The sequence below is a fragment of the Bubalus bubalis genome, chromosome 1 (assembly GCF_019923935.1).
Source record: "Bubalus bubalis isolate 160015118507 breed Murrah chromosome 1, NDDB_SH_1, whole genome shotgun sequence".
NCBI lineage: Eukaryota > Metazoa > Chordata > Mammalia > Artiodactyla > Bovidae > Bubalus > Bubalus bubalis.
The window spans coordinates 145,318,908-145,345,270 of NC_059157.1; the positions used below are offsets into that span (position 1 = coordinate 145,318,908).

A 26,363-nucleotide genomic window follows, 5' to 3' on the forward strand; every position below is an offset into this window, starting at 1 on the left:
TCTAGTTGAGGATATCAAGATACAACCCCCAGCTCTTTTTCTGCCAATAGAAGAATTAAACATAGAGAGACCTGAACCATCTCTAAAAATAGTCGAACTGGATGATGTAAGTGCATAATGACCACTCATATTACTTAACAGAGAGGAAACTCATAACACATAAATAATATGTACTTACCAACTACATATTATTGTCAGCAAGATAATCTTTCATAATTAAGCATAGTTTAATAGTATAAATTTACAAGTGTTTTAACTTAAATATGCTGGTAGGAATACAACAGACTATTATTTTAATGTAGACAGTAAATTTTTGAGCTAAATTGATATTGTGTCATAGTATGGGAGATAAGAAGATATTTCAATCTTTTAACTTGTAGAGATGGTGTTTAGTGTTTATTTTATTGAGTGGCCAAAAGGTTCGTTCCCAGATGAACTTTTTGACCAACCCAGTATTTAGTTTTCTACGTTATCATGCTTTTAAACAAAGATTATTCTCATTATATGATATTTATTTAATAAAATTTTTATGCATTTAGTTTGTTGAATGTCATTTAATAATTTTTATTTAAAGGGAAAAGAGTTTTAAGATTTAATGGATTTAGTATAATAATAACTTGAATATAAGCCTCTGGAAAATACCAAGTAAAATTAGCTGGAGCCAGAGTAAGTCAGAGCTACAGCTCCCAGATGAATGCATTTCTGACTTTCTCATCCTCTCGTAACTGAATATACCCACTGTCCTCAATATTGCTCTTTCTATGGTTGTCATAGTGAAGGAATACAATAGAGGAAGTACTTTTTGACATACTACTTTCTTCTTTAGGTTAATAGCTTCTGCAGTGTGCATGTGTGTGTGTGTGTATGCATAGCAACATATTTATTTCTGCTTTGGATAAATGGAAGTTTCTGAACAAATTAACACATACATGCATGTATATTTGTGGCTGCTCTTCATTAAATTGTTGCGGCATAGAGTAAGCTTATGACATGCTGGTCAGAAAACTGAAAACATCTACTTGGCACTGAGGGCTTCCCTGGTGGCTCAGTGGTAAAGAATCTGTCTGCAATGCAGGAGGCCTGTGTTTGATCCCTGGTTGGAAAGATTCCCTGGAGAAGGAAATGGCAACCCACTCCAGTATTCTTGCCTGGGAAATCCCATGGACAGAGGACCTTGAACTCCATGAGGTGGCAAAGAGTTGGACACAACTGAATGACTAACATTCACACTTCACTTGGCACTTTGTAGTTACAAAATAAAATCTAAGTTGTTATGTTTGGCTCTGGGTGTGATAGTGGTGATAAGATGAACTATACAGCAAAAGCCCTCAGCAATTATCTGTTGAATTTGTTTAGTTCTCTTGGAATTCATGTTCTATGGCCTATAGTCAGCGAGTTTATGACATTTTTTGTGAAAAGAAAAATTCTCTAAATGCTGTGAATAAGTTAGCTGGTTAATGTATCATAAATTAGCTAAACATACTAATATTATACAACATCCGTTTAAGAAGACCTATGAAGTGGAATTTGAAGAACCAGGAAATGCCGTGCCTTATAAAGTTGAGTTAGCAGATGCAGACAGTTCACAAAGGTAAGATATTTCTAATTCACTTTTGATGCTTGTTAAACACTCACAAAAAAATTAACTATCTTTTGAGAAGTTCACAACATAAAAAGCATATGAATTTAATGTTAGAATATATTTTACTTAAGCCATCTTTAAATTTGGGTACAGTATTACTGGGCTTTCCTGGTGGCTCAGTGGTAAAGAATCTGCCTGCAGTGCAGGAGATGCAGGAGACGCAGGTTCAAGCCCTGGGTCGGGAAGATCTCCTGCAGAAGGAAATGGCAACCCACTCCACTATTGTTGCTTGGGAAATTCCATGGACAGAAGAGCCTGGAGGGCTGTAGTTCATGGGGTTGCAGAGAGTCAGACGTGACTGAGCATAGCACACAATATTACTAATATTTATCAGCATTCAATAATTAGAAAATTATCTATAATCATATGTTTATGCTTTACCTAACATCTGGATTATTTAATAGATGCTTCAGAATTTAGGAATTGTCATTATTTGAAGTGACTGACCAAGTCTTATATATTTCATATAAACTTTCTTACTTTCTGCAAAGATACTCTTTGGATTTTGCTTACTTCAGTTTGTTATGAACCCTAAATAAAAATGTATACTAATGATTAGGTTGAGAGACAAAAAAAAGCCTCCAAACTATAGATTACTTCTTAGGTAGATTTTACTGTGTGATAAATAAATGAATTATAATGATTCAGGTTGTAACTTTAAAAAAAATTTTGTCATTTTGAATGAAAAACAACATCTTGCTGTATCTACTAGTAATATATAAATTATTCCAAGTCCTCTCTGCTGTTGAAACCTTGGCTAGGATTTCAGGTGTTTTGACTGCAAAGTATTAAGTTGGGTAAACAGCAGAATGAAGCTTCTATTAGGTAGCCCCTACACCGATTCTTTGTTTATATGTTCAGATCACCTTAGGCCCCTGTCAGTATTTTGGAACAGCAGTGGGCCTAAGTGATGCCCTTGGACCTGAAAGTATTCTGGCCTGGAGAATTTCATGGACAGAGGAGCCTGGCAGGCTACAGTCCATGGGGTCGCAAAGAGTTGAACAGGACTGAGCAACTTTCACTTTCACTTTGGACACATAGACCCAGATATCTAGCAGCAAATGTGCTTTTGGCAGGAGACAACCAGATTCTGGTCAGTAGGTAAGAGGTTTATACTTATACGCACTACTGTAAACCAAGGAAGTACAGCATGTCTACTCTCTAATTTGATTCTTTTATATATTTTATCACAAGCCTTTCCCTTGACCTCCATGTTAGACAAGGCAGAGAGTTACTGATTATGGTTTGGCAGTAGTTTTGCATATTAGGTTTGGAGGTGCCCATAGAGCTTCTTTTCTAGAAAAGTCATAAAGGGTCATATGTGACACAAAAGAACCTTTTTGGTCAAGCATAATCCATGAGTTTTTATGGTGGTACTATGTAGAGCTTGCAGCTTCCCTGGTGGGCGCAGCAGTAATGAATCAGACTGCAATGCAGGAGATCACCTGCTAAATAGGAAATGCAGCTTCCTTCTCTGGGTGGGGTAGATCCCCTCGTGAAGGAAATGGCAACCCACTCCAGTATTCTCACCTGGAAAATCCAATGGACAGAGGAGCCTGGCAGTTACATTCCATGGGGTCACAAAGAGTCAGACACGGATTAGTGACTAACCCACCCACTACCATGTAGAGCTTACATAATATCAAGTATTATTAAATTTAACTCATAGAAAGTGTTATTCAATTTTAACTATGCTTATATATGGTAATCATCATTAAAACTGAGATATAAATACCACATAAAGCTTTTGAACCCATATAGTCATGATGAACAAATAAAAAGTTTATTTAAGCAATAAAATCTTATTTTCATCAGCTTGATGAGATTGAAAGATATCTCTTCATTTTTAGAAGAAAGACCATAAGAAATTAAACTTTAGACTAATTTTTACTTTAGACTATTTTTTAAAAAAGAAACTTTCAATGAAAAATTTGCAATTAAATCAGGTTTGTTCCAGTTGCCTATTTCTTTTAAATTCATAATACTGTTAAGATACTTGCTGTTTCAGAATGCGTCTACAGTATGTTGAAACAAGTATTAAATTAATGTGGATAACCCTATTTCCTTAAGGTTTTACTATATTTTACTATATTTAGTTTTACTATATTTTAAGGTTTTACTATATTTTACTATATTTAGTTTAAAAAGTTTTACTATATTTAGTTTAATAAGCTGAGTTTTAAAATTTATTTATAGTTTATTTTTATTTATTTATAATTTAATTTATTAATTTATAATAATAAGTAAGTTACTATATTTATTTCAATAAGCTGAGTATTTTAACATTTTTATGTATAATTTCTTTCAACTATATTCTCTTGTTTGTCCCTAAACATTAAAGTCACACATTTCGTGATTATCAGAATGCTTTTCTGTATGAAAATGACATCCATCAACATCATGTATTTACCAACAGAAAATCTGACCTCTTCCACCTTCATCTGAGTAACAACTCTTTTTTTTGTAAAGATAACTCAAAAGGTAACTTTTTTTCATTTTTGCTTAATATTATTAACAGTGAATATTAGTAATTTAATATAATCAATAGGTATTGCAGGTTATATAAAGCTTTGCCTATTTTGCTGTTCTTGTTAAACCCAGAAAATTTGATACTCAGAACATTGGTTGAAAATATGTAATTTTCTATCAAATATTCTTTTTAGTTAATGGATAATGGTATTTGTATTCAGAGAAAAAAACAGCTAATATAAAACTACTCTGAAAGTTATACCTGAGCTATCATTTAAAAGTTTACATGGTTGGGCTCTTAGGGACAGAAGTCTGATTGGCATGCTTTACTTTGTTCTCCCTTGCACTATTTCTTTTCCTAAAATATTTAAGTTGTAAAGTTTCACATAAGTGATAAAACCAAACCAATACAAATCATCTCTTTATATAGCTACATTGTTATTACTAGTTGTACCCTGGGGATCTATAGATTATAATACTGTGTACTAATGTCTGGTTTTAATTTCCAGATGCTGAGATCATTTTAAAGACAGTCATAGCAAAGTATCCTGGCCCGGGAGTCAGATTTTGTTTTCATTTCTGCCTTAAATCATTGTGTGACCTTGAACATATCACTTCCTTTCTTAAGTCTCATTTACCAAAACTAAAATATAGGAATTAGATGATTTCTAATCTGCTTTTATCTATTTAGGATTTTATTTTATCCACTTAGATTTTCAGAAAAACCAATAAATATTACTTATGTGAAGAATTTGAGAGACCAGAGATCATTACTTAAAGTAACTCACAGTAAAACTGATGATTACCTTTTCATTGGGTAGCAGATGGTAGAGAACAGTGATTTAAGGTAATCCTGCTGATTTTAACATATTTGGCTACTAAGCTTCTAAATCATATGACCATGAACTATTTCCATATGGGAATTTAGGCCTTTGCAGGGCTCCAAGTCTAGGCCATAAGCTATTTTTAACCTTCCTGAAGCATGGTGTTACAACTGTGTTTGGGAAAATGATAAATACAAATGCCCATTATGTGTTACTTTAAAGATTCTTGATTTATTTAAATAGACTTTATTTTTTAAAGCTGTTTCAGGTTCATAGGAAAATTTAGCAGGAAGTACAGAGTCTCCATTTACTCTCAGCCTCCACAAATTCATAGCTTCTTCCACTACCAGCATCTCAAACCAGAGTAGTACATTTGTTATGTATCATTTTTACTGAGAGTCTTTTTACTGAGAGTGGTTACGTTAAGATTCTCTCTTGGTGGTGTACATTCTGTGGGTTTGGACAAATGTATAATGACTTGTAACCAACATTATGGAATAATACAAAGTTTATAAAAACTATGTGTAAAATTTGTATAAACTTTGCCATAAAAATCCTCTGTGCTCTGCCTTTTCACACAACACTCCTTCCTAATCCTTGGCAACTACAGATGTCTTTACTCTCCAGTTTTGCCTTTTCCAGATGGTTATAGCTGAAATCATACAAGTCTTTTCAGATTGACTTCTTTTACTTAATAAAATGCATTTAAAGGTATCCTCATGTATTTTTGTGGCTTGATGACTCACTTATTTTTATTGCTGAAATGGCAACCCACTCCAGCGTTCTTGCCTGGAGAATCCCAGGGACGGGGGAGCCTGGTGGGCTGCCATCTATGGGGTCGCACAGAGTCGGACACGACTGAAGCGACTTAGCAGCAGTAGCAGCAGGATTCCATTGTCTGGATGTACCACGACTTATTTATATGTTAACTTATTAAAGGACATCTTGGTTGTGTTCAAGTTTTGGTGATTGTGAATAAAGCTGCTACAAAAATCCATATGTGAGTTTTTGTTTAGACATAAGTTTTTAACTGATTCAGGTAAATAACAAGGAGCACAGTTGTTGGATCATGTGGTAAGAAATATATTTAATTTTGTAGGAGACCACCAAACTGTCTTTCAAATTGACTTTACCACTTTTAATTAATGAGTCTTACTGTTCTTCACATTCAGTCTCAATGTTCTTCACCATTCAGTATTTGAAATGGTCAGAGTTTTGGATTTTTGTGATCCTAATAATTATATGGTTCTTTTCAGTCTGTCTACCCTCTGATGGAGAAGGATAAGAGGCATATGGAAGCTTCCTGATGGGAGAGACTGACTGAGGGGGAAACGGTCTTGCTCTGATGGGCAGGGCCATGCTCAGTTCAGTTGGTCAATCATGTCTAACTCTTTGTGACCCCATGGACTGCAGCACTCCAGGCCTCCCTGTCCATCAACAACTCCTGGAGTTTAGTCAAACTCATGTCAATTGAGTCGGTAATGCCATCCAACCTCTTAGCCTCTGTAGTTCCCTTCTCCTCCTGCCTTTATATCTTTCCCAGCATCAGGGTCTCTTCAAATGAGTCAGTTCTTCACATCAGGTGGCAAAAGTATTGAAGTTTCAGCTTCAGCATCTGTACTTCCAATGAATATTCAGGACTGATTTCCTTTAGGATGGACTGGTTGGATCTCCTTGCAGTCCAAGGGACTCTCAAGAGTCTTCTCCAACACCACAGTTCAAAGGCATCAATTCTTCAGTGCTCAGCTTTCTTTATACTTCAACTATCACATCCACACAGGACTACTGGGAAAACCATGCCTTTGACTAGATAGATCTTTGTTGGCAAAGTAATGTCTCTGCTTTTTAATATGCTGTCTAGGTTGGTCATAACTTTTCTTCCAAGGAGTAAGTGTCTTTTAATGTTTTGGGAGCCCCCCCCAAATAAAGTCTGTCACTGTTTCCACTGTTTCCCTATCTATTTGCCATGAAGTGATGGGCCCAGATGCCATGATCTTAGTTTTCTGAATGTTGAGCTTTAAGCCAACTTTTTCACTCTCCTCTTTCATTTTCATCAAGAGGCTCTTTAGTTCTTTTTCACTTTCTGCCATAAGGAGGATGTCATCAGCATATCTGAGGTTATTGACATTTCTCCTGGCAATCTTGATTCCAGATTGTGCTTCATCTAGCCCAGCATTTCTCATGATGTACTCTGCATAGAAGTTAAATACGCAGGGTGACAATATACAGCCTTGACCTACTCCTTTCCCTATTTGGAACCAGTCTGTTGTTCCATGTCCAGTTCTAACTGTTGCTTCCTGATTTGCATACAGATTTCTCAAGAGGCAGGTCAGATACTCTGGTATTCCCATCTCTTTCATAATTTTCCACAGTTTGTTGTGATCCACACAGTCAAAGGCTTTGGCATAGTCAATAAAGCAGAAATAGATATTTTTCTGGAACTCTCTTGCTTTTTTGATGATCCAACAGATGTTGGCAATTTGATCTCTGGTTCCTCTGCCTTTTCTAAATCCAGCTTGAACATCTGGAAGTTCATGGTTCATGTGTGGTTGAAGCCTGGCTTGGGGAATTTTGAGCATTACTTCACTGGCATGTGAGATGAGTGCAATTGTGCAGTAGTTTGAGCATTCTTTGACATTGCCTTTCTTTGGGATTAGAATGAAAACTGACCCTGTGGCCACTGCTGAGTTTTCCAAATTTGCTGGCATATTGAGTGCAGCACTTTCACAGCATCATCTTTCAGGATTTGCAATAGCTCAACTGGAATTCCATCATCTTCACTAGCTTTGTTCATAGTGGTGCTTCCTAAGGCCCACTTGGCTTCACATTACAGGATGTCTGGCTCTAGGTGAGTAAGATGATATCACCCTTATGTCAGAAAGTGAAGAAGAACTAAAGAGCCTCTTGATGAAAGTGAAAGAGGAGAGTGAAAAAGTTGGCTTAAAACTCAACATTCAGAAAACGAAGATCATGGCATCTGGTTCCATCACTTCATGGCAAATAGATGGGGAAACAGTGAAAATAGTGACAGACTTTATTTTTTTGGACTCCAAAATCACTGCAGATGGGGACTGCAGCCGTGAAATTAAAAGACACTCCTTGGAAGAAAAGTCATGACCAAACTAGGCAGCATATTAAAAAGCAGAGACATTACTTTGCCAACAATGGTCCATCTAGTCAAAGCTATATTTTTCCAGTAGTCATGTATGGATGTGAGAGTTGGACTATAAAGAAAGCTGAGCACTGAAGAATTGTTGCTTTTGAACTGTGGTGTTAGAGAAGACTCTTGAGAGTCCTTTGGACTCCAAGGAGGTCCAACTAGTCCATCCTAAAGGAAATCAGTCCTGAATATTCATTGGAAGTACAGATGCTGAAGCTGAAACTTCAATACTTTTGCTACCTGATGCTAAGAACTGACTCATTTGAAAAGACCCTGAGGCTGGAAAAGATTGAAGGGAGAAGGGGATGACAGAGGATGAGATGGTTAGATGGCATCACCAACCTATTGGACATGAGTTTGAGTAAACTCTGGGAGTTGTTGATGGACAGGGAGGTCTGGCATACTACAGTCCATGGGGTCACAAAGAGTCGGACATGACTGAGACACTGAACAGAACTTAACTGAATAACTGTGTAGTGGTATCTCATTTTAATTTGAAATTCTCTAGTGACATATATTGTTGAACATCTTTTCATATGCTTATTTGCCAAATATGTCATCTGTGTTGAGTTATCTTTTAAGAGTTTTGGCCCATTTTTTAATCGGGTTGTCTATTCTGTTACTTTGAAATTTTAGAGTTCTTTTGCATATTTTAGATTGCAGTATTTTATGTATGTGTTTTGCAAAAATTTTCTCCAAGTATGTGGATTATCTCCTCACTCTCATAGCAGTATCTTTCATAGAACAGAAAATTTTCATTTAATGAAATTGAGCTTATCAATTATTTCTTTCATGCATCCTGTCTTTTGTGTTGTATCTTAAAATGTCATTAGAATAGCCAAGATCATCTGAATTTTCCCCTATCACCTAGGAGTTTTATAGTTTTGCGTTCTACATTAGTTTTATTATTTCTTTGTGTTAACTTTTTTCAAGAGAATGATCTGTGTCCGGATTTATTCTGGGGCATGTGCATATTCACATGTTCCAACACCACTTGTTGGAAAGACTATCTTTTCTCCATTGTATTGCCTTTACTCTTTTGTTAAAGATCAGTTGATTATATTTATGTGGATCTATTTATGGATTCTCCTTTTCGTTCCACTAATCTGTTTTTATACTTTTGCTCATATCACTTTGTCTTGATTACTGTGTTGTTTATTTGCTAAGTCGTGTCTGACTCTTTTTTAACCCCATGGTCTGTAGCCTGCCAGGCTCCTCTGTCCATGGGATTTCCCAGGCAAGAATACTTTAGTGGGTTGCCATTTCCTTTCTGGAGTATCATCCTGATCCAGATATCAAAACTGCATCTCCTGCATTGGCAGGCAGATTCTTTACCACTGAGTCACTAGTGAAGCCCCTTGCTTAGTATAACTGTATGATAATTTTCTCAGTTGTGTAGTGTCAGTCCTTTGACTTTGTTCTTTTCCTATATTTTGTTGCCTGTTCTGGGTCTTTTGCCTCTGCATATAAACTTTAAAACCAATTTGTCAATATATACAAAATAGCTTGTTGCGACTTTGATTGGGATTATATTGAATCGGTAGATGAAATTGGGAAGAAGTGACATCTTGACAAATTGAGTCTTCTTATCTATGAATGTGAACTAGTGTGAAAAAAAACACTTATTTAATTTTTTTTATTTCTTTCATCCAGTTTATTTTTTTCATCCAGTTTTCCTTATATAGGTCTTGTTTGTATTTTTTTTTTAGATTTATACCTGAGTATTTCAATTTCATGTGCTAATGTAAATGGTACTGTGTTATTAATTTTTAATTTCACTTGTTCATGTTAGTGTGTAGGAAAGCAAATGACTTTTGTAAGCTCAACTTGTATCTTCAACCATGCAATAAGCACTTATTAATTCCAGGAGTTTTTTTTGTTGTTGTCAGTTCTTTTGGATTTTGTACCTAGACATTCTTGTAATCTATGAACAAAATCAGATTTATTTCTTCCTTTTTGGTCTGCATACCTTTTATTTCCTTTTCTTATCTTATTGAATTAGCTATAACTTCCAGTACAGTGTTGAAAAGGAGTGGTAAGAATGGAGATCTTTGTTTTGTTCCTGATATTTGAGATAAAGTTTTTAGTTTCTTATTATTAAGTATTTTGTTAACTGTAGTTTTTTGTAGGTAGTCTTTATTAAGTTGAGAAAGTTTCCCTTTATTTCTAGTTTGCTGAGGATTTTTATCATGAATGAGTGTTGGATTTTGTTGAATGCTTTTTCTGCATCTGTTGATATGATCCTCTGATTTTTCTGCTTTAGCCTCTTGATATGACAGGTTAGAATAATTGATTTTTGAATGTTGAACCCAGACAACTATTTTTTATGACTTAACAGGGCTTCTAACGAATAGACTAAATTAAATCATATCTGTACTTTCTGCATCACATAGTATGCATTATTAAAATGTTGTGTTCTCACTTTTCCAGCAGCAATAAATCCCTATAATGGAATTTTACAATCTAGCAAAAATACTGTAGAGGTTAGTTGTAGACATTTACACTTAGGAAATGACATCTCCTTCCACACACACAAAAAGAAAAAAACCTAGATTCATATAATTTATTTTCAAGCTTATTAGGAAAGTACAGCATTTTCATAAAAGTTTTATTACATTGAATAGGTTTCATAAAGGTTTTCTATAAAATATTTTTCTGACATACAACTTATTACATTTCTCACAGTACTTATGCAATTTAGAGGTGATAATTGAAAATGGAAGTTCTAAATAGTATGTGCAATTGCTGAGTTATATAAACATTTGATTGCAGCAATGGGCTGTAAGACAGAGTTTATTTCATGGAAGACTATTTTAGTTTATAGCTTCTACTATTTTACACAGTCTATTTATACAGATAAGATATGCATATTGGAAAGAGAATATGGACTAATCAGAGGAAGCTATATTTAGTTTGGATGAATATGTGTATGTGGTAATGAAAACAATATGGTGTAAATTTTTTTTTTTTAAGAATTTTATTCTTAAGAAAATCTAGACTCAAGTTTCATAATCCTAGTTTCACATTATAATCACCTGGAGAGCTTGGTGGGGGAGGGGGGAAACAAACAAACAAACAAAATGCTTGATTCCCACACTCAGTGTTTGATTTAACTGGTTTGGGGTCAGGCCCATACACTGACAGTTTTAAAGAGTAACTTCAGACGACTCCATTGTGCATCCAGGTTGAAAACCAGTGATCTACCCCAAGTGATTTATTTAAAGCAGACATAATGAGGTGGGTGACTAATATAATCTAGCTCATCTTGTAGCTTTCCAGAGGCAGGTGTCTCAGCACAAACGTTGTCTGTGCCCCTAACTGCTGCAGTTCTTTCATCTGGCAGACTTCCCATGGCCCTCTCCTCATCACTAGTTATGCTAAGCAAAAGAGGTAAAATGTGGAAAGTAAGGTTTTCTCTGCATTGTTTCTCCTAAATTATTGATATAAAACTTGAGTGGGAGAGAGGGTAGAAAAGTAGAAACTGAACCTCAGGCTGAAATGGAAACGTGTCAATTTCAAGATTGCATCATAAAGTAAAACCTTGTCTCCCTCCGTTAGTCTAAATCATTTAAGTCTGAATATATAGGTAAATTAGGATTGTCATTTATGAACATAAGCTATATAAAAGTCTTTAAAACTGAGGACTCAGTAAAGAAAATTGATTTTAAAAATAGTGTTTAATGATAAATATTTATACCACAGAAGTTTTGGTGAACAGTTTAATCCATTTATTTATTTATAATTATTTACTTAACTTTTGTAAATATGTGTTTTCAACAGCAGGAACTTCACACACAGATTTTGATATCTTTGTGGATCCTGACACATACTCTCCTGCTATTGAAAAATTAGAGGAAAACATTTTTTTTGAGAGAAATTTGAAAGAGGAAAGCATAGATATAGAAAGTAATAAAAAGCATGAAGATTCCCACATACCTCTTGAGAGCAAGGATTCTTTGCCAAGTACAGATTTAGAAAAACCCTGCATTAAGGAGAAATTATCTGAAGAGGACAAGAAATCCTTGGAATTCAGCAACCTGCATGAGAGGCCAAACTTTGAAGATTCTAAAACTACAGAGTCACCACTGGTAAATATCTATTATCTTTATTGTATTAAAATTTTATAATTATCATCATAAAAAATTTATATTGACACAGAATATTCTTAAATGTTACTTCCTATTGAATTTAAAATGTACAACCTTATAGTTGAAGAGTAACTCGTATGGGAAAGAATGTAAATGATTTACAGAAGAAATTCTAATATGGTAAATGCCATTATAACAAATGACTTTCTATGACAAATAATTTAAGGCCCACCTCATGCACCATAGTATGAGTGCTGTTACTTTCCTAAATGAAATTCATTATTATGAATAATTTAGTATAATAAATCCTCTCTAGCTTTCTACTCTATAGTCACTGGTTAAAATGAAAAAAAAAATTGCAGTTTTGTAGATAAAACTAGTTTTGTGGCTTAATGTAAACATAACATTTAAAAGGTAATTCTTCAGGAATATAGCTAATAAAGAAATAGGATATAGTTTTGTTTCTTCTTAGAGGAAAAAGATAAAGTAGTTTATTATTGCATTACTGCCAAATTTAAAAACTATATTTGAATCTCTGTTCTATGTACTAAAATCTTAAGTGATTATAATTATTAATAATAAGTTATTTAAAATTTGGACAAATTCAATGTTAAATTCTTTGGAAATTGGGCAAGTCAAATATTTTAACAAGATTTTAAAGTTATTTGCAATGAATTGCCATGGTACTTAAACTGAAGATAGGACCAAAGAGTTACAGAATGAGTATTAAGCTGCTGCTACTTCTGCTCAGGGGATTGAATTTCTGTACCTACTTAGTGATAGGTCTTGTTCCTTCTCAAAGTGAGAAATTAGAACTGAGACCTCTGCAGAAACCTTAGATCCCTAAAAATCTGCTCTGTCTCTGAAGGAATACACAAGGAGACATACTCACAGGTGCAGGATGAAAGGAAACTACTTTCCGCAGGGCATCAGGCCTAAGTCAGTAAATACCTTATCTGAAAAAATGGAAACCTTAGGCTTTCATCTAGTTTCAGTTTAGAGTTTGACTATACATTTCTTGGAATCTGAAAGTTCCAAGTAAGAAATGTTGGAATCTGCAACACTAATGTTGACCTGTGTCTACTGATGCCCTGATATATCTGACAAAAGTAAACCTCAGCCCCTGGTAGAAAGACATTCCCACAATGTAGCCCATAATAAATTCCCCCAAATCAACCTCCACTTCAGCTGAACTTCTCCCCTTTCCAACAAAGAAAACAATTGATCATGGAATGAATTTCAGCAAATAGAACAAACAAGAACTCTGATTTTCCAGTTTCCAAAGGGCATCATGCCTAGAGCTAAGTGATACACACACTGTGTGCTGTGTTATCCAGAGGAATTTTGGATACACTCAGATGTAATTATAGTAAATAACTTACATTGTAATAGTGTATGTCAACTTCAACACAATAATACAATTAATTCATTGAAGGCAAAAGGAGAAGGGAGGTGGCAGAGGATAAGATGGTTAGATGACATCCCTGACTCAATGGACAGGAATTTGAGCAGATATCAGGAGATGGTGAAGGACAGGGAAGCCTGCCATGCTGTAGTCCATGGGGTCACAAAGAGTCAAACACTACTTAGTGACTGAACAACAACAGCAATTAATGTTACATATAAAGACTAACATATATACTGTAGTATAGATACCTGAAGCAAGTCTTTTAAATTACTACTATTGTGTGATAGTTATATTATCTGTTGTACATATCTATATAAAACATTTCATTATTAAAATGGAAATGTTAAAAAACTACTAATAATTTTGAAATCTTATACTACTGTTGTAAAAAGAAAAGTGGTAAATGATTGCATCATAGAGCACACTGCTTTACACTTAGTTGTAGAATCTACTTTCCTTTCATCCCAAATGACTATGCATGAACTTTTTACTTTCCTCCTGCCCTAGGAGAAACAATTCCCTGAGCAGAAACTGTTTAGAAATCTGCTGTGATCCTGTAGAAAATTCATTAGTGAGCAGTAGGGGCAGATTTTAGCAGTGGCATCCCTTCAGAGTTTGAGACAGTACATTTAGCACTTCAGTCTCCAGAAATTGAGTTCTTCATAAAAGTATGGAATTGTAGTTAGTTGTAGAGCAGCAGCAGTGAGGTGGAGGCACTTGCAAGGAAGAGTATGAACTAGTCAGGACCTCTTGGTTTTAAATGTGGAACCATCAGTTGTTAACTAGATGAGATTGGGCAAACAAACAAATTCACTCTCATTGTTCTCTGTTAACCTAAGCTTTAAAAAAAATTTCCATATTTTCAAATGCCTGATCCAGATATGAGCTCCATCAGAACGGCTTCTGTGGATTGGCGATCAGTGTCTGGGAGAGCCGGTGAAGATGTCATGAGTAGGGACTTGGACTTGCCTTTGAAGGAAGTGCTCTATTGGTCCCTAGCTTCAATTTGTAATGGTTTATCATTTGTATGACTTATCCATTTGAATGGAGTTATAATAATTTTAATTGTGTGATTAGCACCTTGAAACAGACTGCGTTTGGGCATTATTTAGATACATGAAGGAACTGTTAAATACTGATGGCAACTCTAATGGCATTTTAAGCCTATCTAGAGCTCTCACTGGGCTTCCCCAGTTGCTTAGTGGTGGAGTCCACCTGCAATACAGGAGATGCAGGAACACAGGTTCAATGCCTGGGTCCGGAAGATCCTCTGGAGGAGGCCGTGGCAACCCACTCCAATATTCTTGCTGGGAAAATCCCATGGACAGAGGAGCCTGGAAGGCTACAGTCTGTGGGATTGCAAAGCATAGGACACAACTTAGTAACAGCACAGCACAGCAGCACAGCCTTCTCACTGGTACATCTCTAATGTTTTCTACCAGATTCATGTACTTGATAGGCTTCCCTGGTGGCTCAGAGGGTAAAGCATCTGCCTGCAATGCGGGAGACGGGGGTTCGATCCCTGGGTCGGGAAGATCCCCTGGAGAAGGAAATGGCACCCCACTCCAGTACTCTTGCCTGGAAAATCCCATAGACTGAGAAGCCTGGTAGGCTATATAGTCCATGGTGTCGCAAAGAGTCGGACACAACTGAGCGACTTCACTTCATGTACTTTATAAATCTCATTTGTATTCTTCCCTAGGATGAAAGCATATCAAAATAAGAGTTCACACAGTAGTAGGGGAAGCCTAGGCTTTAAATCAGCGACATCTATATATAGAATCTAGGTCTGCTAGTTTTTTAGCTGTATAAAGTTCACAAATTACTTAGCTCACTCTTGACTCAGTTTCCCCTTGTATATTTTCTTCACAGTGAATGTTTTGTTAACTTGGATTTTCTCTGTGACCAAGATCAGATCAGATTTGTTTCCATCCAGTATTTTGCTTTCATCTTTGAATTTATTTTACATATAGTCAAAGACACTAATCAAAAGCGTAGCATATGAGAAGGAGTCTATTTTCCAGAGTAATTTATGTGCAAAGACACTGAGGGAAGAAAATAAGGAAAGAAAAGATAAAACTTAATTTTTCTTTTAAATGAACTTCAATCCTCCTTAGATTTAATGGCAACTTTCAGATCATTACCATATTTGTGGTTTATACATTTTTCCAAGCTTACTTTGTATAAATGTTGTGTAACAGTTTATGTCTCCACAACTAGAACCTAAACTTTATGTGGGCAAAATCCATGCTAAAAACATAGTGGGTGCTCAATGAATGAATTGCTACTTTGTGTGGATAAGATAAAATAAACTTAATTTTGTTGAATATTTTGTTTCCTAGTTGTTACAAGAAATAGCCCTCAGGAGTAAGCCCATAACTGAACAATATCAAGGACTTGAAAGATTCTTTGTTTTTGATAAAAATGAAAGACTCAACTTACTTCCTTCTCATAGCTTAGAATTCAGCTCCTCCAATACTAGGATTACAATTGCAGGTAAATTCAGACATAAAATCAGATGGCCTGTGGACCAAGCTAACAACTTTCTGACATATTTTAAAAAACAGTCTGTCAACATCTTAGGTAATACTGAGTAATTCCGTTTACCAAATGAAATGGTTTTCTTCTTTTCTAGCTGGAATTATTGACCCTATGAGAGTTACCAAATATTAATATTTATATTTAAGGCAACTGTCAGAAAACATGGCTATAATGAGACTAAGAGAGATTATTTTTAGATATTAGAAGTGTGACCCTTAATCAACTAATAGTACATCTTCAAATCACTTGATTAACTGTTAAGTGTTACAATTCTTAGATGCCATCTTAAAAGCAAATCTTAAAATCTTAGGATTGTGGAAATTCACAGACATAGCCATCATGATTTCCTTTAAAACTCAGGTCTTGGTATCACGTGCAGTCTTAGATTTCTTATGTATTCAAATATATTTTTTCACATGCATACTATTATATTTTATGTTATATTGCATGTATATTTTTAAAAATATTTATTTCCGTTCACACTTGTACGTGTGTATTTGTGCAACCTCCTTGCTGTTTATAATTCACTCCTTTTATTGTATAATTATGAGATTTTTATCTTTCATAATATACACCTCACTGTCATAAATGTTTTCTCTTTAGCTAAATATTATCCAGTAAGACAATATATAATGAATCAACAACATGAATGTCTCCTCTTTTTCAACTTTATGTAATTTTTGCCATTTTACCATTTTAGGAGACAGAGAATGGATCCCAGAGCATAGTGTAGGTGCATATGCTGATAACACAGTTGCCTTAGGTGTTCTGAAGTTTGCCCAGAAACCGTCAGCAAGGAGAACACAGCAAAAGACTGGTAAGATTGACTGTAAGGCTGCTGTGCCATATTGTAGCTCAGTATGTTTATTAGTTTATCTCTTAGTACTTTACTAGGCACCCGAAGATTCATTTTGTCAGTTATTTAATTTAAATTTATTCATTTAAACTGTCCTGGACTTTTCTTCCAAAGCCAAAAAACCAAGAATAGTCATTACTCCTCTCAAAAACATAAATTTTACTGTCTTAGCTATTTTCTGCCACAATGTACTAGAGAATGATATTTTTAAAATGTAGCTCAGGATAAGGCATATATATTTTGAACAACCCTTATAAAATACACACCGAGTTTCATTACACTTTCAAGAAACAGTATATTTATACTAGATTTTGTTTCCTCCTCTACTTGATTCAAATTATGATCACACTGGGACGACCCAGAGGGATGGTATGGGGAGGGAGGAGAGAGGAGGGTTCAGGATGGGGAACACATGTATACTTGTGGCGGATTCATTTTGATATTTGGCAAAACTAATACAATTATGTAAAATTTAAAAATAAAATGAAATAAAAAAAAAAATTATGATCACGCAAAGCCATGAGATTGCTGTTTGCTGCTGTGGTTAAGACACTGCTGGTTTAAATCTAATGCTTAATGTGTTGGCCCTGAAATCTTGATTTCAGTCTATTAATTCTATTTTCTAGCCAAAATAATTTTGAGATTTTCTATACGATAACTTTTGACATATTGAATGCTCATTGCAGTATTTTTCTAGTAAGTGCACGCAGAGAATTTTGACATCATTAAAATCAGTAGTGTTACTGGTTATTGTTATCTGAAAGTACCTGATAAAGTAGGTTTGCTTTGTGCTCAATTTCATATGAAGTTGCAGTTGATGACTAATGAATTAAGACAATTCAACATGCATGGTGAGTATGACGACACTGTGCTGGGTCCTGGGGAAAAGAGTTGCCTGAGTCATGTTCCTTGATCTTGGGAGCTCATGATTCAGGAGAAACATTTGACAGAGGGGACTGTTTGACTTCATCTGAAGGCCAACTTCAAGCCAGAAATTTAATTACGTATGATTTGTCCATATATGTAAGATTTATATTTCTCTCTTGCCTTAAATCCTATGATTAAAACAACTTGGCCAGCTTAGATTCTTTCCATATGCGTTTATGTTGAGAAACTGTCAGATTTTAATAGGCTTTTTTTTTTTTTTAGTTAAAAATCCATTCATGTATGATAAATGTTTTTTGGCTCTATAATTAGATATATCAAAGGCTGGGGCAGCTTTGAAAATCCTGGCTGCTTCCTTCTGAGGCAGTCAAAGGAACTTTTTAAAGTCACCATAGATAAAAACAAATTCTCATGTATGCCATGAGAATTTGTTACTTGGGCAAATCTTTATAAGTAAGTAGCCAAATGCCTTGAAGTATCCATTTGCCGTGATCTGTTGAAGTCAATAATTTGCTATAAAAAACATTAGAAGGAGCACCTGCTTGAGGCATGGGGATATAACATAAGCCGCCTTCCCAGAAGCCTGAGAGCTTCGAGTCCAGTTCAGAGGCTCTCAAGTGTCAGTGTGAGTGTAATCGCCTGGGAAACTGTTGTGGCATTCCTAGATCTTACCGTTAGAAATTTGGGGTCGTTAAGCTGAGATAAGGTTCAGGGATTTGCATTTATTTTATCAATGATTCCACTTCATGCCAACGTATAGTCCAAAAATCATACTTTGAGAAAACTGCTGTATAGATATGTTGACTATGTTGACTGACATAGTCAGTCACTATGTCGCATCTGACTCTTTGCCACCCCACGATCTGTAGCACGCCAGGCTCCCCTGTCCTTCACTATCTCCCAGAGTTTGCTCAAACTCATGTCCAACCATCTCATCCTCTGTTGCCCTCTTCTCCTCTTGCCTTCAATCCTTTCCAGCATCAGAGTCTTTTCCAATGAGTCTGCTCTTTGCATTGGGTGGCTAAAGCATTGAAGCTTCAGCTTCAGTCCTTCCAATGAATATTCAGAACTGATTTCCTTTGGGATTGACTGGTTGGATCTCCTTGCAGTCCAAGGGACTCTCGAGTCTTCAAGAGAGTTCAAAGACTTCGAACTCGAAGAATTCGAAAGCATCAATTCTTTGACACTCAGCCTTCTTTTTGGTCCAACTCTCACATCTATACATGACTACTGGAAAAACCATAGTCTTGTAAATACATAAATTATACCATATGTAATAAAAGGTCTATAAAAAACATGAATAACATGCTTCTGGAGACTGATAGGTAGCTAATAATAGTACATATGATCAGTTATAATAGAGGTTGATGCATGTGCAGTTTTTAGGAATGGAAGTGCTAAAATAATTGCTTTGCCATTGAAACCTATCTGTATGCATGATTTTAGATGGTAGGTGAGATTTCAGCCAAATCTTAAAGAATTGTTAAGACTTCCCAGTTAGAGGTAGAAGGAGATAACTACAGAGATAGTGACCTGAAATAAAAATGAAAATTTCCTGACTATGCCACAAGTTACAGAAATCTTATATTCTGAGTTGGTGCCAGTATATAAATGAATTACTCTTTCTGTAAGACTTTAAATTTGTGAATGTAAAAACATGGTAGCTATGAAATACATGTGTGTTTTGCAGCAAGTCCATTGATTCTGTCCACCCACTGCCAAACCTATGTTTCCCCACCCCAGCTTCCTCTCTCTGTAATCTGAGGAAATTATAGATTAACCCTGATCACAGTTATACTATAAATATGACAAAATAAATTGTCCTTGGCATTAGTTCAAGAATAATATGCTATAATTACTAATAAGACCAGCAAAATATTGGGATGATAATGTAAAATAGTGGTTTGGGTTATATTAATGGGTATAAGAATGTCAATAAAGATATAAAAAATATTAATCACTCACTGAATAGACTTTAATACAATAGTAATTATTACTGTTCTAAATAAAACATTAGAATTGGATGAAATATAAGCAGAGTAACCTGCTTTTTGCAGAGTGTTTCAATAATAAATAACATTCTGACCAGAGGACTTAATATATTTTCCCCTGGATAAAGGTCACAAAATATATTTGTCTTATAATATTCTTGCTCCACTGTGTAAATTACTGAGAATTCATACATTAGAAAATGTATTTTCTAAGTGCTCCTGAAACATTTATGGAAATATTATTTACATTGCCAGTGATGGCGTAAGTTATTTCCAAAAGGTTACTTCCAAAAGATTATGTTTATAATCTACAAACTTGGTTTATAAAAAAGAAAAAAATATAGGATGATCCCTTTAGTCATGACATTTTTCATTTGTGCCTGTCTTAACCATGTCTCTAATCTTAACCCTAACAATAATATTAATAATCTTATACAGAAACATTAAAGGAAATGACATATTCATCTAAATGAACAAAATAAATAAAACCAAGGACCAAACTGAAGCCTCTCTGTCTTTCTATGGCTTATGTGCATTAAATTACACTTTTGAGTAAGAAAAATAGTCTCTCTCTTTGCTGTAGATGGGTTTGATAAAGGACAGAAATGGTATGGACCTAACAGCAGCAGAAGATATTAAGAAGAGGTGGCAAGAATACACAGAAGAACTGTACAAAAAAGATCTTCACAACCCAGATAATCACAATGGTGTGATCACTCACCTAGAGCCAGACATCCTGGAATGTGAAGTCAAGAGGGCCTTAGAAAGCATCACTATGAACAAAGCTAGTGGAGGTGATGGAATTCCAGTTGAGCTATTTCAAATCCTGAAAGATGATGCTGTGAAAGTGCTGCACTCAATATGCCAGCAAATCTGGAAAACTCAGCAGTGGCCACAGGACTGGAAAAGGTCAGTTTTCATTCCAATCCCAAAGAAAGGCGATGCCAAAGAATGCTCTAACTACCGCACAATTGCACTCATCTCACACGCTAGTAAAGTAATGTTCAAAATTCTCCAAGCCAGGCTTCAGCAATACGTGAACCGTGAACTTCCTGATGTTCAAGCTGGATTTAGAAAAGGCAGAGGAACCAGAGATCAAATTGCCAACATCCACTGGATCATGGAAAAGCAAGAGAGTTCCAGAAAAACATCTATTTCTGCTTTATTGACTATGCCAAAGCCTTTGACTGTGTGGATCACAATAAACTGTGGAAAATTCTGAAAGAGATGGGAATACCAGATCACCTGACCTGCCTCTTGAGAAATTTGTATGCAGGTCAGGAAGCAACAGAACTGGACATGAAACAACAGACTGGTTCCAAATAGGACAAGGAGTACGTCAAGGCTGTATATTGTCACCCTGCTTATTTAACTTCTATGCAGAGTACATCATGAGAAATGCTGGGCTGGAAGAAACACAAGCTGGAATCAAGATTGCCAGGAGAAATATCAATAACCTCAGATATGCAGATGACACCACCCTTATGGCAGAAAGTGAAGAGGAACTAAAAAGCCTCTTGATGAAAGTGAAAGTGGAGAGTGAAAAAGTTGGCTGAAAGCTCAACATTCAGAAGACGAAGATCATGGCATCCGGTCCCATCACTTCATGGGAGATAGATGGGGAAACAGTTGGAACAGTGTCAGACTTTATTTTTTTGGGCTCCAAAATCACTGCAGATGGTGATTGCAGCCATGAAATTAAAAGATGCTTACTCCTTGGAAGGAAAGTTATGACCAACCTAGATAGCATATTCAAAAGCAGAGACATTACTTTGCCAACAAAGGTCCGTCTAGTTAAGGCTATGGTTTTTCCTGTGGTCATGTATGGATGTGAGTTGGACTTTGAAGAAGGCTGAGCGCTGAAGAATTGATGCTTTTGAACTGTGGTGTTGGAGAAGACTCTTGAGAGTCCCTTGGACTGCAAGGAGATCCAACCAGTCCATCCTAAAAGAGATCAGTCCTGGGTGTTCTTTGGAAGGAATGATGCTAAAGCTGAAACTCCAATACTTTGGCCACCTCATGCGAAGAGTTGACTCATTGGAAAAGACTCTGATGCTGGGAGGGATTGGGGGCAGGAGGAGAAGGGGATGATAGAGGATGAGATGGCTGGATGGCATCACTGACTCGTTGGATGTGAGTCTGGGTGAAGTCTGGGAGTTGGTGATGGACAGGGAAGCCTGGCATGCTGCGATTCATGGGGTCGCAAAGAGTAGGACATGACTGAGCGACTGAACTGAACTGAACTGAAGCATATCTGACCCACAGCTGTGTACTTTTTTATTCTCAGTTGGGATCTTAACCTCTAATACGGTGGCAGCCAGATGTTGTTATAAGAGTTCAGCAAATGTTCGTAATCTCCTGAATTTTCTGAAGGGCATATATATATTATGTTAAAATTTTTTCATCTCATATTTCTCTGTGTTGGCAGAAGTCCAGTTCTTCTTAATAACATCTTTCATTTATTTTAACGAGATCTAAATTCCTTTAAATTGTGATTGAGATGTGGCACAGTAAGATAGAAGGTGTGGTTTTCTCCATAGATCTAGAAGTTTCTATTTTTTTAGCTGAATTACTGTATTACTGTTTATAGCTTAATTATATACTCTCTCTCCTGTACTTCTACCATTACTGTTTCTACTGCTGGTTCACTTATAAAAATGGCAGATTTGTTATTCTTGATGGCTTTAAATAAAATATTGATTCCTTACAAGTAAAATAGTTCCGACTTCTAGTCATTAAAATAAATCTTAGGGATATTTACTTTTTTAAAAATACATAGGCACATTTTTTTAGTTGTTTTTCTTTACAATTATCTCTGAGTGCAAATAGATGCAAAAAGGTTAGACTCTTAATTTATTTACAATTTCATTCCAACAAAAATTGTTTTCAAACTTGATTTCTGAGACATGTATTAAAATTGGTACCCTTTGGGACTTACCTTAGTCAGGTTTAATTGCTTAAATAATTACATACCGCATTAGGATTCTTCTTAGGGTACTAGCTACCTTCAAAGTAGATCTTAAAAAAAAAAGACAAACTCAGTAATCATTGACTGTTTATTAGATAACAATTGCCTGTAGCCACTCTTCTGAATTTTACATTTTTCTAGAAGTCAATAGAGTGGGCATAATGTTGTATGACATATATTCAGTCAAATAATAATTTTAATGATAATGGCCATAGCACTTCTTTAAAGAATCCAACATTTTACACAAAGGCAATTTGTATTAAGGGAATACAAGATTATCTTATAAATTATTTATATTTAATATACATGTATTTATCTAAATCAAAACAATGATTCACTATATTAAAAATACACCTGTGCTATGAATATATAAATTTGTGCCTTTAATATTCCCCTCAGTTCAGTTCAGTTGCTCAGTCATGTCCGACTCCTTGCGACCCCATGAATTGCAGCACGCCAGGCCTCCCTGTCCATCACCAACTCCAGGAGTTCACTCAAATTCATGTCCATCGAGTCGGTGATGCCATCCAGCCATCTCATCCCCTGTCATCCCCTTCTCCTCCTGCCCCCAATCCCTCCCAGCATCAGAGTCTTTTCCAATGAGTCAACTCTTCGCATGAGGTGGCCAAAGTATTGGAGTTTCAGCTTTAGCATCATTCCTTCCAAAGAACACCCAGGACTGATCTCTCTTAGGATGGACTGGTTGGATCTCCTTGCAGTCCAAGGGACTCTCAAGAGTCTTCTCCAACACCACAGTTCAAAAGCATCAATTCTTTGGCGCTCAGCTTTCTTCACAGTCATTCCCTTGGCCTTTATTAAAGAATCTTGTGAGCAATACCAAATGATATATATAGTTATGTTTTGCTAGTATAAATTTTGAAGGGAGTTTTTTTTATCCTACTATGAAAGAACCACACATATTGAAGAAACCAACTAAGTCAGCCTTTGAAATAGATCAAGACAAAATGGTGACTGCCCTGGTGGAACAAAGTACTAACCTGACTCAGATCTCTGCTTCTGGAATTTTTCCACTGAAGTGCCCTATAAAGCAGCTGAAAGTGAACTCATATTTAGGAAAATTAGAAATGTACTCTCAATTTTCTTTAAATCCTTTGTTTTTCCAAGAGATTTTGCATACTGGTCTCTTTTGTTTCCATATCTGCTTTAATAGATGAATGTACACACCATCAAATAAAATGGGATCGTTAGGAAGTGGTACCATGTTTATCCTGTGGGGTTTTTTCTCTTACAAGGCGCAGTGCAATATTGTCCTAGAATTTAAGAAACATAGCACAGTGGTTGGCCATGGAGTAGATGATAAGATTGGCATGTTGAATTGTTCTAGAATTGACTGGGCTTACAGATTTTTGTTTTACTTAATATTGAAATTAGCTTACCTTTCTGTGAATGTAGACAAAATGAGGGAAGAATAACCCAAAGTGTTCTTTATAACACAAAGAAGGTAATTTAGGATTCACAAATGGAGGTAAAGCAAAATACATGATAATCTAAAGTTCATTTTCTCATAAATTCTGTTGCATGAATTTAACTGAGTTCAGGAGGCTAATATTCTGTATCTTTTAAAACATTCATTCAGAATTTTAAAAATGGTTGATTAATCTATTTTTTATTTTAGGCCAGATATCACAGAGACCTTCAACAGCAAATTTACCACTTTCCAACTCTGTGAAAAGACGTTCCAGCTGCTTTTCTTCTTCTCATCCCCGGTCTAGAAGTGCAGTTGCTCAGTCATTCTCTAAAGCTGCTTCTGAAATTTCAGAAATTGAATATATTGACGATACTGACTATGATGAGCCTTCCTTAGATGACACTGATGATCAGCAGACCTTAGACAGTTTGGAAAAAGAATTAAATGAGCTGAGAAATCTTGCAGGTAATGCTATTTTTTTTTTTCACCATAAACAGTATTAACTTTGCCTTATACCTGATTCTCCATGTCATGCTCCAAGCAAACAAACTTTTCCCTTTTCCTCTTTAAACCATCAACCTTTGTGTTTGTTTTCTTCACTATCCTCTGATGTCACTCTGAAAATGTTATAGAACTTGTGTGTGCCCAGCCATATCAGAGATTATCCCCTTAGCTCATATAATTCACAGTTAAGTGGTCTTAAGGTCCTTCATGTGGACAGAAAAAAAATTTTTTTTCTCCTTCCTACAAGCTCACTGAGTGACTAATCTCTTATAAGAGCCACTGCCCAATATTGTTGGAGACAAGAGCTATTCCATCTGATCTTTTGAAGCAGTATTTCTCAAGTTTCAGTGTGTACATAAATCCCCCAGGGGTGTTGTTATAATGCAGGTGTATGTCTGGGGTGGGATGCAAGATTCTGCATTTTTACTAAGACGTCCCAATTTTGAGCTTTCTAGAAATTTTGATTGTGGCATTCTTGTCTATTTTATCTTTAGAGTTCATTGGCAAGTTAGATTAATTTAGCAATTTTTTCCCTCTGCACTTAGGAGGCATTTCTCCATTGTCTTCCGTCCCTGGATAATGTGCTAGTTAGTACTTTGGCACAGTTTCTCCATTTAACTTTTGTTCGGTTGAATTTAATTGTCAATTTTTTTTCCCACTTGGTAGAGCTTGTGGTAGCTCTATTAACTGAATCCTGTTATGTTGGAGAATGCCTGCTACCTTTGTATTTGAATGTCAAATTTGACTGTGGGTATTCTCCTTGTGTCTGGGCTTCCCAGGTGGCTCAGTGGTAAAGAATCTGCCTACCAATCAAGAGATATGGGTTTGATCCTTGGGTCAGGAAGATCCCTTGGAGAAGGAAATGGCAACCCATTCCAGTTTCTTGCCTGGGAAATCCCAAGGACAGAGGAGCCTGACAGGCTACAGTCCATGGGGTCACAAAAGAGTTGGACATGACTTAGCGATTAAACAACAATAAAATCTCCTTGGGTCATTTTTCTCTTAAACCTTGTACGCACTGATTCATCCTTTCCTGGATCTGAATTCTGCTGTAAAGTAGTTCGAGGTTTCTCATTTTTACTTCACTCTCTTTTGCATGTGACATGCTTCTTTCTTGATTGGATGTTTGGAGAATTTTTTTTCTTAATATTTGAAATTATTGGGCCAGGATTGTATTTCAGTATCAGTAATTCAGCATTTCTTAAAGCATAGAAGTTCCTCTTTGTTTTCAGAGAAATTTTCTTCTGTCATATATTTGAGTTGCTATTCTGTTCCATTTGGCTTTTTGCTGCTGAGAAACCTGTTTTGTTTATGTCGGATCTCTTTACGATGTTTACTTATGTTTCTTCAACTGTTTTAAGCTGCTTTTATTTTGCTTTTTATTTACTGTGATTATCTCAAGTTTGTCTCTTATATCAGCATTTCAATTTTTAGCTGGTTATAGGCCATTCTTTATGGATTGACCCAATAAATTATCTCTTTACAGGCATTTTTTTTTTTTTTTGGCAATTTTTACTTTGATATAATTTAAACTTAGAGAACTGCAAGAATGCAAGAATAGTACAAGGAACTTCCATATACATTTCACCCATTTCATG

At 35.7% G+C, this 26,363-nt stretch overlaps 1 protein-coding gene across 2 annotated transcripts in view; it reads left to right on the forward strand.

The window, feature by feature from the left end:
• ZBBX (zinc finger B-box domain containing) overlaps positions 1-26,363 on the forward strand; it is a 126,285-nt gene that overhangs the window by 89,247 nt on the left and 10,675 nt on the right. Inside the window, exons 13-19 of one of the 2 annotated variants that reach the window (XM_025288712.3) lie at positions 6-106; positions 1,509-1,591; positions 3,984-4,123; positions 11,876-12,183; positions 15,934-16,087; positions 16,833-16,949; positions 24,469-24,726. In XM_025288712.3, coding sequence (XP_025144497.3) covers positions 6-106; positions 1,509-1,591; positions 3,984-4,123; positions 11,876-12,183; positions 15,934-16,087; positions 16,833-16,949; positions 24,469-24,726 — 1,161 coding nt within the window. The remainder of the gene's footprint in view (positions 1-5; positions 107-1,508; positions 1,592-3,983; positions 4,124-11,875; positions 12,184-15,933; positions 16,088-16,832; positions 16,950-24,468; positions 24,727-26,363) is intronic. The other variant, XM_006077281.4, reaches the window with a different exon arrangement.